This window comes from Phalacrocorax carbo, chromosome 1, assembly GCF_963921805.1.
Source record: "Phalacrocorax carbo chromosome 1, bPhaCar2.1, whole genome shotgun sequence".
Classification (NCBI taxonomy): Eukaryota; Metazoa; Chordata; class Aves; order Suliformes; family Phalacrocoracidae; genus Phalacrocorax; species Phalacrocorax carbo.
The window spans coordinates 202663197-202676489 of NC_087513.1; the positions used below are offsets into that span (position 1 = coordinate 202663197).

The window sequence follows — 13293 nt, forward strand, 5'->3', positions numbered from 1 at the left end:
CTGCTTTCAATAATTTGGAATCTAGGTGGTGTTTCCAGCTCAGTTCACACAATCATCTGCCATTTTCTTACTCCCTTTTAATAAGTGTATGGTCCTATTTGCTAATTACTGTGCTAGCATAGAGCACTGTACCACTCCCTAGTGTCTGGTTACTGGTTTTGTGTGTAGTTGTGGCCCACATCATTATTAAATGAGACATATTTGCCCAGGCAGGAATCCAAATCCCTAAACATGCATTTAGTACGTCTGAGGTGCTGTAGGGTATCCAAGTCACCCATGCAGGTATGAAACAGGACTTCTGGGAGACCAGCACTTCACAAAGCCCCACAGCCCCTACACTGTCTTTAGGCACCAATGTTTGGGTGGTTGAATCCTCCCCCTACAGGCCACAGTCTTTGCTAAAGGTTTGCCAAGGGTTAAATAATTATTCGAATCATTTGCCATTGTCTCATGTTTTTCATGCAAGCTGAAAAATGATTCAGCTTTGATGACTCTATGGTAGGATGGAGCCTGTAAAGTACTGGCTCAACTCAGCTGCCTGAACAGGTATCTAATGCCATTCAGTGCCTGAAGGCTTCCAGTTGGCCTTCAACTACCAGTGTAGAAGCCACATCTTCCTTCTAGGTCCTGGGTCACAGCCACCAGGCCTGTGTCAATGTCTCAGGTTCACTAGGCTATCTCAAAAGCACAACAAAACACTGTTTAGGCAGCTTAACTGTTTTCATGTAATCTCAGGCTTAGGCTTTCATCATAGTCAATGGTGTTGGCCAAAACATTTCATGAGCTCCTGAGAGCTGCATAAATCATCCTGAGTTTACCTCCTACATGTGGTCAGATTAAGTGTTCTCTAGATGCCACTTGACCATATTGATTTGACCATTTGATCATGGGCCCCGATGGCATGCACCCATGAGTACTGAGGGAGCTTGCAGATGTTCTTGCTGAGCCACTCTCCATCATCTTTGAAAGGTCGTGGAGGACAGGAGAGGTGCCTGAGGACTGGAGGACAGCAAATGTCACTCCAATCTTCAAAAAGGGCAAGAAGGAGGACCTGGGGAACCATAGGCCAGTCAGCCTCACCTCCATCCCCAGAAAGGTGATGGAGCAGTTCATCCTGGAGGTCACCTCCAGGCATGTAGAGGACAAGAAGGTTATCAGAAGCAATCAACCTGGATTCACCAAGGGAAGATCATGCTTGACCAACCTGATAGCATTCTACGATGGCATGACTGGCTGGGTCAACAGAGGGAGAGCAGTGGATGTTGTCTATCTTGACTTCAGTAAAGCATTCGATACTGTCTCCCATAGCATTCTCACAGGCAAGCTAAGGAAGTGTGGGTTGGATGAGTGGAGGGTGAGGTGGACAGAGAACTGCCTCAACAACAGAACTCAGAGGGTTATGATCAATGGGGCAGAGTCTGGATGGAGGCCTGTCACTAGTGGTGTTCCCCAGGGGTCTGTGCTGGGTCCAGTCCTCTTCAACATATTCGTTAATGTACTGGATGAAGGGATTGAGTCTAAGCTTAGCAAGTTTGATGATGACACCAAGCTGGGAGGAGTGGCTGATACACCAGAAGGCTGTGCTGCCATCCAGCGAGACCTGGACAGGCTGGAGAGCTGGGCCGAGGGAAATCTCATGAAATTCAGCAAGAGCAAGTGTAAGGTCCTGAACCTGGGGAGGAACAACCCCAGGCACCAGTACAGGCTGGGGGCTGGACTACTGGAAAACGGCTCAGCTGAGAGGGACTCTGGGAGTGCTGGTGGGCAGCAAGGTGACCCTGAGCCAGCACTGTGCCCTTGTGGCCAAGAAGGCCAACGGTGTCCTGGGATGTATTAAAAGGAGTGTGGCCATCAGATCAAGTGAGGTTATCCTCCCCCTCTACTCTGCTCTAGTGAGACCACATTTAGAGCACTGTGTCCAGTTTTGGGCCCCCCAGTTCAAGAAGGATGTGGAACTGCTTGAGCAAGTCCAGCAGAGAGCTGTGAAGATGATCAGGGGACGGGAGCATCACCCATATGAGGAAAGGCTGAGAGACTTGGGTTTGTTTAGCCTGGAGAAGAGAAGACTGAGGGGGGAATTTCATAAATACCTGTAAATATCTAAAGGGTGAGTGTCAGGATGATGGGACTAGGCTCTTCTCAATAGTTCCCAAGGACAGGACAAGGGGCAATGGGCACAAGTTGGAACACAGGAAGTTCCACCTCAATAGGAGAAAAAAACTCCTTTCCTGTGAGGGTGCCAGAGCAGTGGAACAGGCTGCCCAGGGAGGCTGTGGAGTCTCCTTCCCTGGAGACATTCAAACCCCACCTGGACGAGTTCCTGTGCCCCCTGCTCTGGGTGTGCCTGCTCAAGCAGTGGGGTCGGACAAGATGATCTCCACAGGTCCCTTCCAACCCCTACCACTCTGTGATCCTGTGATTCTGTGATTAGATTTATGTTGATATAATGCAAGCTTAAACTCACATGCAGACACCCACATCCCTGCTGTTATTGTGTTAAGATCACCATGATGCTGCAGTATTGATGATTCCTGTGATGCTCTGTATAGCATCACTTGGTACTACCAACGTGATGAGGATAGGCAGCAACTTTTCTGCGTTAAACCATGGGTCACACTGCTGCAGTCTGGATAAAACCAATTCTAGGTTGAGAAAAGAAGTCACAAGGTAGATCAACATCCACCAACTCTAACCAGTGTCAAAGATAAGCATTAGGAAACCATAACCAGCAGCTGCTGATGCAACTTCTTCTTTCGCTAGACCTCAAAGGCAGCTATAAGTGTATTTGCGAAACATTGCTTGCTAAAAAACCTGTGCAAGCCTTTTTCCTACAGTCAGTGGGAATTGGCTGCTATGTTGTGCAGGTGGTCAAGTTGCAAAACTGAAAGTGCTTTGAGTGACATCAGCCTGCATCATCTGTCACTCAAATGTCTTCTGAACAAGCACTAATGTAGCTTGAGCTGTTAGCTGAAACTCGAAATGTAGTCTAAATTAGTTGTTTAAGCTTCTCTATGTTCAATAAAGTCAGAGAGCACCTACAGAAGCCAGTTGTTTCTGTTCTAAGATAGCTGGTTGTATCACTCTCCAGAGATATGTATTCCTCCATTTTCTACAGAAGAATGCTTAATGCATAAAGCCACGTGCAACTAATCTTAACTTATCTGCTCTCATTGTGTCTATCCTTCCACTGCTAAAGAGCAGACAGCTGTGGGGATCTGATGGCCAACCACAGTGGAAAAAAACCCCACTTCTCCCAGTTCATACCAAATCTGTTCATAATGCTGCCTTGATTTTTTTACAAAATTAAATTCATATCAGCCAAAACATGTTTTCCAAAAATGTGTTCTAGTGACATTGTAAAATAGGCTTGGTGTAAAAGCCACTGACAAGGGTTTGTCTTTTGTGACCTACACCATGTATATAGTCAGATGATAGCACCATGGTCATTCCTTCTAGCTTTAAAACCTTTGAGACAAACAAATATATCCATTTATAAACATAAGAGACATCTCAAAAAAGGAACTCTGTGCTTCTGGATGAACACACATGTCATTTCCAGTATCAGTTCAGTTGAGCTCTCCATCTCATAAAATTCATTGTCACAGCTGGTACTTCAGTTACAGAACTGAATGGGATCTAGGCCTCAGGGGTCTCTTACCTTACAATACAATGTTAATAGAACCAAATTAGGGGAAGGGTTTGTTGTTTTGGTTTGGTTTTTATGGTAGCTGAGAAATGCCATTAACAAACAAGTTTAACTAAGAAGGCTACATTGTGAAATTCAGGCTAGAAAATTCATCACTAACATCTCCAGCTGGAGAAAATTTGGCTGCAAGTGACAGCAAAAAAACAAAAAACATGGAAGCAAGGATTTCCTGAAAAAGCCACAGTCCAACATCAGGGTATTTCTTACAAGTGTTTTCTAAATATTGAGTGTGTGCTGTCAGAGCTCCTCTGGGGTGCCAAATACCTTCAGCTCCCATAGCTGCCAGTGGAAGAGGAAGGTGCTTGGCCAGCATAGGGTGGAATCCCATCATTTGTCACAGCTTGTGTGACTCTTGAAACTTCCTTCATTCTGAATTACTTAAGACAGGAAATAATCATATCCCCTGTGGCTAATGTGGTTAAACTGAAGAAACCTTTTGTGATGAAATGGCAAATAGATGAGAGAGAGAGAGAGAGAGAGAGAGAGAGAGAGAGAGAGATGCATACATACGGTAAATGCAGACAGAGATAAAAGATCATTTGCAGCCTTTAGGCTGGATTTATAGGGTAAAATCTTTTTTGTTCATGTATATCTTGGATTTCACCAGTATAATTTGAAGGAAACACACCTCTTCAAAGAGTTGCAGAGAAGAGGTGGGGAGTGATTTGGGGTTTTCATCCATTTTCCAAAACACCCAGTCTCACTTTATGGATCAATTTAAAAATAAAACTTTCTGCTTACAGTAATTTTTACCAAAGTTTTAATTTTTTTGTATGGGTTTAATATCTGATGCATGACTCCCATTTTCTAGGCTGAGAATGGTTAAGAGTCCCTGGATATTTGGTAGCCTCATTTCACACAGCTGTGTTGGGATAACTTAAAAGGTTTTGTATTTGTCCACCATTTCCTGTGGTGTGAAATTGCTCAGATTCACTAAAATTCAGTGTAAATAATTAAAACTGAGTGCCAGTTTTGAAATGATAGCCAAAAAGCTTAGGAATATTCAAATACTAACAACTGACTTCAGATGTCTGTGAAGTCGGATGGGTTTAATTAAGTTTTCTTGTGCCGGCCAGCACAGTGTTATAGGATGTGTGGAGGTAATGAGAGCATGATAAACTCTGAGTCAGTCTACAGCTGACTCTACAAAGCATCCCATAACCATACGAACTGGGATGCGAGAGAGAATGCACAGAGAACAGAAAGACTCCTTTCCTACCAGGACAGAGTTGAGAGTAATAATGAAGGATCTTTTACTTTTGCTTTTAATGTGTGCAGCTGTTTCTAACACTCTTCCTGTCCACCCAGAGAAAGACAACAAAGAAGAAGATGCAAAGCTTGTACAGGTAACTCCATTGTCCATACCTGAGATCTATTGAGCCCTCTTTTTAGATATAATCTGTGTGTTCCAGCAACACAGCAGTCAGCTGTCTTTCTGAGATGATGTTATTACACAGAACTCTGTTGTAATAATCTACTTCACTAAAGCAGAATAAATCTGTACTGGAAATGTCAAGTAAATAAGAGTCAGGGACAATGGTGTCTGTTTCCGTTTAGCTACGATCCTCAGAAAAGCATTTGTTGTTCTCCAAAATCACAGGCAGATGACTTTGCCAGAAAAGTACTCAAACAATATCAGTCCTAAGGTATTTGTTTAAGAAACAGATCAAAATGTAAATGTGTTTGCTTTATCTTTTTACTAGGACTATTTAAATAAATTCTATGCTGTTGAGCCAGATCCAACTCAACTTGGATGGAAAATAAATGCTGAATCCACAGGTGAAAAACTTCAGAAAATGCAACAATTTTTTGGTTTGAAAGTGACTGGAAAACCAGATACTGAGACATTGGAAGTAATGAAGAAACCCAGGTGTGGAGTTCCTGATGTGGGTCTCTATGGTGTTACTCTGCCAGGATGGAAAAAAACTAACCTGACATACAGGTAGTATTTCAATAGTTACTTTTTGAGTTTAAATTTTGGTTTTCTGGGTATCCACATTTGTTATATTTAAATATAACTTCTATAGCAATTGTTTCCTGTTGGGAATATGAAAATGTTTCTCTTTCCCCAGCTGTTAGCTATACATATTCCTGAGACAAATTTCTGAGAGTCACGCTGGGTATTTTACATTTTCTGAGTCAACCACAGTCTTTTGCCTGTCATGTATCACTCCTGACAAATATTCTGTGAGCCAAACAGAAACATCGACTGTACCCTGTACAAGCCCCATTATCTTCAAAATTTGCTAAAATCAACAGTTTAATAGTCACAGAAACCTGAGGAGATTACTTTCTTCATGCTCAAGAGCCGACCTCCTGGCTAAGGGCCATTTTGAGAAAAACTGACACCATGTACACAATTATTATTATGGAAAAGGCATGTTGGACAGTTTTCACATTCCTCAAACTCATTCAGTCCAGGATGAATCTTGGGGGCTATTGGATTACAGGTTAAATTACTTCTTATACATCTCTGTTCATCATCTTAATAATATTAGATAAGTTCTTTCTGCAAATACTAAGTATTATTACTTGAACCCTCATAACTGTAGAATTGTGAACCACACACCAGATATGAGCAAAGAGGATGTGGATAAAGCAATCCAGAAGGCATTTAAAGTGTGGAGCACTGTCACCCCGCTGATTTTCACTCGTATTCATGAGGGAATAGCAGATATAATGATTGCTTTTGGCACCAAAGGTAATATGCTGACTGCAAACCAATGATAAGATTAATTTAAAGACTTTCCAATAGTCATAACATAAACTCAATGTTGTTTCAACATCATATTATTTAGCTCATGGACATTGCCCTCGTTATTTTGATGGCCCCCTTGGTGTCCTTGCTCATGCCTTTCCACCTGGCATTGGTTTTGGTGGTGATGTGCACTTTGACGAGGATGAACACTGGACCACAGGCTCAGCTGGTAGGTAAAAAAGGGTTTCTGAAGTGTTATGCAGATGGGTAAATTCCTTTCTGATTTTATTTAAGTGAAGGAATAGAATGAGATGAAATGCACCATTAACCATAAGAGCAGTTTGAGGATATTACAGGACATTCTCCAACTGGAATACTTGAAATGATGCTGACGTAAAATCAGCCTGATCTGCTGTAGTTCTTATTTAACACTGGTAAAGATACCAGCAGGACAACTCTTTTCAGATACGCATTCTACAGACATGGGCCACTCTTACCTTGGGGTTGGTAGGGGCCATGCCCATCAGAGTTTCACAAGCCTTGGTAGAAGTTTTCTGACTTTTTCCCCTCCTGGTGCACACACTGGCACAAAGCCTGGCACTACCACACACTGCAGAGGCACTGCCACACACTGTGCCTTGCAGCAGCCCTCAGAGGAGATCCCCACCACCTAAAAAACATTTACAGCCACCAGTGATAATGAAGAGTCTTCACTAATAATACCAAGATAGGTCCAACTATAGGCTGTCATAGCTTTACTCTGCATTCAAGCTAGGACGGGCTTATACACGAAAGTGTTCTTCAAGCAATTTCAGCTGCCTGTCAGCAACTGGAAGTCTGACCGTGCTGTAGCTCACCCATGGGCTGAGATACAGTGTGTAGAGCTGACTATAGATGTGTGCCACCAGGCCAGAAGAGAGGGGAACGCCAAGTGCTCAGCCGTCTGGCTGGGATCCATTTGCTTCCCTCAGCCCCTTCCCCTCAACCTCCAGGCTGGCCATACAGCACATACTGCCTCTGACAGATCCGTCAGTATACAGGCACCTTGTTGTACTTTAGACCCTCTTCTCATCCAGTTTTTGAGACGGAAACCTGCAGAGGATAACTGCAACAGGATAATTGAGGTCATGCTGCAGGAAAAGCAAGGAGCTAACAAACAGGGAGGTGCTGTCAGAGCACTGCACAGGGAGGAGAGGTGTGGGTTTATTGTGTTGGGGAAAAAATGAAGGATGAGGGGTGGACATATCGTGCTGATAAAATGTAATGTTTTCTCCACACTGGGCCTGAAGGGGTCAACTCCAGTTTTGCTGCTGTTCCTCAACAGCACAGCCAGGCATTGCAGAACTCATTGGAGAGCTCGGAGGACTCGTGAGAGGGAAGACTGGAAATACATGTGGAAAAATTGAGGCTTTGCTTGTTTTTTTGAGAAATGGATATCTTGGCTACATCCAGCCTTTCTTGGGCAATCGATGAGCAGTCCTCTGCTCTGCCACAGATTTGTGATCTTCACTAAGTCTGTTGACATTGCTGGCTCTTGGTCTGCAGGGCAGATGATCATTCTTCCCTAATTCAGAAAGGCGTGTTAATTGGAGGGATACATGTTGAATGAAATTTACTGTGTTAATATATTTCACTGGGAATAAGCATGCACAAGCATATTTTTAAAAGGTATTTTATTTGACAAGCCTATAAATAAATGACACACTTTAAAGTCCTAATGATAAAAAGGTAAATCATTCTGCTAAAGTTATATTTTTCCATGTCTATTCATGATCTCATCTTTCTTTCTGTAGGAGGGATGGTGACACACAGAGTGGCACTTTGGTACCTCAAGTGAGCATGGAGTGCATTGTCCTGTCCTTGCCCTGGAGAGCTGTTAGTTTGATCTGACTCACTATTTAATCTGTTTTAGCTCAGCCAGGAAACCCTGCCAGGACATTCCTCAGAGCTGCACCCATACTCACCCCCAGACATCTACTCATGCCACACACATACTTTCAGTAGCAAACAGAAAGAACAGCAGGAAGGAGGGCCAAAAGTCACTCCCTTCTAGTGGGGGAAGAACACAACCTTATCCTATATAAAAAATATGCTTACATATATGCATACCCTAGTGAATGTCAATATATTGTATGAAAACTGTCACCGAGCAATAGCCCTGCTGTGCTCGTATCAACCTTTTGCAGACCAACATTAGACTAAGCTCTTATCTCTATCCATTTTTTAAGGGTTCAATTTGTTCCTTGTTGCTGCTCATGAGTTTGGCCATGCCCTGGGTCTCTCCCATTCTAATGACCAGAGGGCTTTGATGTTCCCCAATTACGCCTACATCAGCCCCAGCGAATTTCCCCTCTCTCCAGATGATATAAGTGGCATTCAGTCCATATATGGTGAGTAAAATCCATGGCTTAAAAAAAGAAGTAAGCAGGAGAGAAATAATCTCTTTCACAAAGTTTCACTGTAAAAATAATTGTATTCTCATAATATCAAAAATGCATTGACATGTGAAAACCTTAATATTTCTTTAAATTTGATGTATTCTTTCTAAAATACCTCCCTTAGGATATCCATCAAATGCCCCAGATAAAAGTCCAGCCACCCCTACCTCACCTAAAACCTGTGGCTCCCAGATGTCTTTTGATGCTATAACTACACTCCAACGAGAAGTCATTTTTCTAAAGGGCAGGTAAATATTGATATGGCATTTGTCTCTGTGAGGTTTATTTTTTCTTGCTTTTGAAAAGACTGAATACTTTGGTGGTTCACATGTTTATGATTATAGGATTTATAATTAGATAAATGGATAGATTTCAGTTCATGGAAGTAAAACTTTTAGCAGATATGAGTTATATTAATATTTTTACAGGATCCCCTGAAAAAACATGCTTCATTCTTTTTTCCAGAAACATCTCAGTCCCAATAAAGCTTTTTTCCCAAATATAAATATGGTTACACCAAGTAGTGATGTGACTAAATGCTGCAACCAATATGTGGTAATATATGGTATGTTCTACCATATAGTTGGGTCAATTTCTCACCCAGTCACCTATGCAAGCCCAAAGTCATCCAGGCAAGTCAGCCAGGGAACAGCTTACAGTCAGGCTCATCTGGTACCCTATAACTCTCTTACTATATGGTACAGGTACAACCTGAACTTTTCAGCTGCTTGTAGCTGATCCTATTAATCAACCAGTACCAATGAGAAGGGTAATTCGAGAAAGAAGCCAGAATTAAAAAAAAACCACCTCACTTCCCACTGAGGGGAATGTTTTCCTTTCCGACACATCAACCCAGGTAGCTGCACTGACAAGAAAGAGCTTGTAAGTCACAACATTGCTCACGTTGTTATGCATATATAGAAATGTCTGTGGTTTATTATTTACTACAAAAACTGTTTCATATTTAAATCAGGCACTTATGACGAGTCTATCCTGATAATTCAGAAGCTGAACGTGAATTAATTTCTGCCTTCTGGCCAACTCTGCCACCTGGTATTGAAGCTGTGTATGAGAACATGAAAGATCAGATCCTATTTTTCAAAGGTGAAGTATGAGATTTTCTTTTCATTTTTCTTAACTTTAGTTCTGTGGGAAGATGGAAGGAAGGAAGGGTAGCTATACATGCATAAAATTCACTTTTCAAATAAATAAAAAAAAACCTTGGGACATTTCATCTGGTTTTCCTATAACCTACATTAAGGGACTGTATGTTTTCTTTTAGTGTCTGAAAATCACTGGTGACACTAATTTTTTTTTTTTAAACAGGCAATAAATACTGGGTTATCAGTGGGTATCAGGTGTTGCTTGGTTACCCAAAGAATATCAACATACTGGGTTTCCCTAAAGGTGTCAAGAAAATTGATGCAGCTGTTTGTAATAAAAATACAGGGAAGACAGACTTTTTCGTAGGTAACAAGTACTGGAGGTAAGAAAAAATGACAAATGTTTTCTTATGATTGACTCCAACATAAGCTGAATACAAATAAAATTTTCCATGTGATAAAACAGAAAGTAGGCCTTTAGATAACTATATGTAACTAGGTAAGTATAGTAATCCTACTTTTCATAGAAATGTTTCTTTGACTCCTGGATGGGGAGAAGAATATAGCTTTGACTTTTAAGAGCTTAAGGGTGTCCTGAAATGGGCATTCAAGATATGGACCTATTTTGATGCATTATGCCTGGAAGCTGAAAGAATTCCAGCATGTTGAGAATTTTTACAAATACAATAGCCAAAGTATGTCTGAAAGTAAAGATCTGAAAGATATTTCTGCAGAAGGTTGGCTGGGATGGCTGTGCAGGATTTCTCTGATTTCTGAAAAGCCCTGGATTATTTTATCTCTTTTAGAGTGATAGAAGTGATAGTTCCTTTTCCTTTCTTTGGCTGGTTAGCATTGGATTTGCAACAGGTTTCTTCTAAATCCTGTTCCCAAGCTGGCATGATACCCAAACACCAGGCAAACAGAAGCAAAAGGTCAGCTCTGGGAAGCTGATGGATTCCTCCTGTGTGCAAGGACAACTGCTGTAAAGGCCCTCTGCTGGCAACCGGGAGCACGCGTGTGTCAAAGAGACTTTATTGGGATTAATGGTGGGGTACCTCATACATACAGTGTCAGCTGGATCTTGAGCTGCATGTCATTTCCTGCCCTTTGTTTTTGATAGTTTTGGAAAGAGTATTTACAGTATCTTGCATTGCTATTTTACTGCCTCGGTCACAAGACAAAGGCATGCAAGAAAACCACAGCACAGATTTCTTACCTAGTAACTCATTCTCTCAGTCTCATGTCCCTGTGAAAAGTATATCTTGTATCCAAGGAGAACTAAAACAAAGGCTTCTTTGTTTGCTTCGTTTTTTCCTGAGAGGGTTCCTCAAATCTTGAAGAACAATTTAGGTCCTCATTTCAGCCCCCAAATTCAGCCCCATCTCATAAACATTATCCTGGCTCAGTTAGGAACAACTTGACTGTATTAGAAATAAGTCAGCTTCCTTTCCTCCATCTAAATCTGTCAGCTAGTAGAGGACTATGTACAATATCATATCAAAGCCCAAGAGGAGTTTAAAGTTCATGCAATAAAAATGTGCAGTCACTGTAGCAGGAATCAACACAGCCAGTTTTCATGCACTGCCTGTCACTCTGCTATTGTTAGAGGAGGTAAATCCAATCCCTGCTGTCAAAAATGTCTTGACAGACTGATGATGCCTCTCTTGGCAATCTTCTCCTTGGTCTCTGTTTTTTTGAAGGTATGTATTGTGAGTGCTTTTGGGCACACTGCAGGACATGCTACTGTTGCAGGAATCTCAAAGCCAAGTGTCGCACTCTGCATGTGACAGTGGCTCTCCGCCACTGTTACCCCTTGTTTTGCAGGATCCATCCACAGACTCAGGCCTTCCTGTGCTTTTCCTCATGTTTCTCAAATGAAGGTCTTCCTTCAATTTGTCTCACTCCAGATGCTTCTTTGAAGCTGTTCCTGCCTTTATTACTATTTCCATGAGCCACCTCATGGAAAACATGATCGCCAGCATCCTGCAGACATTTGTGCGAGTAGATAACTTTACTCTCTGTAACCCCAGTAAAATGGTGGACACCTTTCAGCAACTGCATAATACTTTGCAGAATCAATGCCTAAACTTGGTAAAATTACATGTCTCCATATGATTTAGGTTTGATGAAAACAGCCAGTCCATGGAGAAGGGTTATCCTAGACAGACAGTTGCTGACTTTCCAGGAATTAGCCAGAAGGTTGACGCTGTTTTCCAACAGAAAGGTAAATGAAATGAGCTTTTAAGTAAAATCAGTTTACCTGTAAATAACATATGTTCTGAAATTATGATGAATGTCATTATTGCTGTATCCTGCAAAAAAGAGAACCGAAGAGATACTCTCCTGTATGTACAAAGATGATGTTCCCAGCTTGGTCAGAATGAAGCTATTTCTTGTATCCATAGCACAATGCTTTACCTTTTTTTTTTTCCAGGATTATTCTACTTCTTCCATGGATCGAGACAGTGGGAGTTCGACCCTGCTGCTAAAAAAGTTATCCGTGAAATAAAGAGTAACAGCTGGTTTAACTGTTAATGTCATTAAACTTTCTTACACCCAGCAAATGAGAGTAAAAATCATTCTAGATTTCTCAAAGGTTGTTCATATATACACTCCTATACAGAAGAGGCAACAGGTCTAGTTTTCATATGTCTCCTATTCTAATAAATCAGCATGTCAGCTCTAATTGTATCTCCAAAAGCTAGAACAAAACTGCATTTTTTTCCCTGATTAAGTGCAAAACGTCCACCATAATTTATTATTTTAAACTCTTGATGTGTTTTCAAATATTTTGTCAATAAATGGTTTTAGGCTGATGTCAACTATTTTCTGCTTCATCTTTTGAAGGCGTTCTGTATTTCTGAGGTGTGAAAGACTTCAGGCTAATGTGCTAATATTCTTCCAACATGACAATGTTTGTACTTTGCTTCTTTTCTCTCCAAACATCTTCAAGAGCCAGGTTTTCATTAATCACTTGTTTTTCTGCCCTCTCTCCTGAATCTTCTCTTGCTCTTCTTTGACTATTGGAGCCTTGCCCCTTTCAGATCATATCAGTATTTTGCCACCAAAATCACCCTCCAGCCCCAGTGTCTAAATATATTAACTCACCTTGATCCATCTTTATAGCGTAACAATATAGTGTAGCATTTCACCAGTGGCTATTTTTTATTAATCTATGAATGACATCCTTCACAAATCAGCCCTGTCCTACTCAAGAAATAAATTCAATTACAATGTCACAGAGCACAACCTTTCATAGAATCATAGAATCATAGAATCATAGAATCATTAAGATTGCAAAAGACCCTTAAGACCATCAAGTACAACCGCTAACCTATCACTGCCAAG

At 41.4% G+C, this 13293-nt stretch overlaps 1 protein-coding gene across 1 annotated transcript; it reads left to right on the forward strand.

Moving 5' to 3' along the window:
- Positions 1 to 4939: 4939 nt before the first annotated feature.
- On the forward strand, positions 4940 to 12480 carry LOC104040822 (matrix metalloproteinase-27-like). Its single transcript, XM_009505304.2, is given in 10 exon segments — positions 4940 to 5052; positions 5410 to 5648; positions 6259 to 6407; positions 6505 to 6633; positions 8633 to 8794; positions 8967 to 9090; positions 9816 to 9946; positions 10169 to 10328; positions 12066 to 12169; positions 12380 to 12480. Coding segments are annotated over 10 exon segments (1404 nt in total). The 5' UTR covers positions 4940 to 4947.
- Positions 12481 to 13293: the final 813 nt, after the last annotated feature.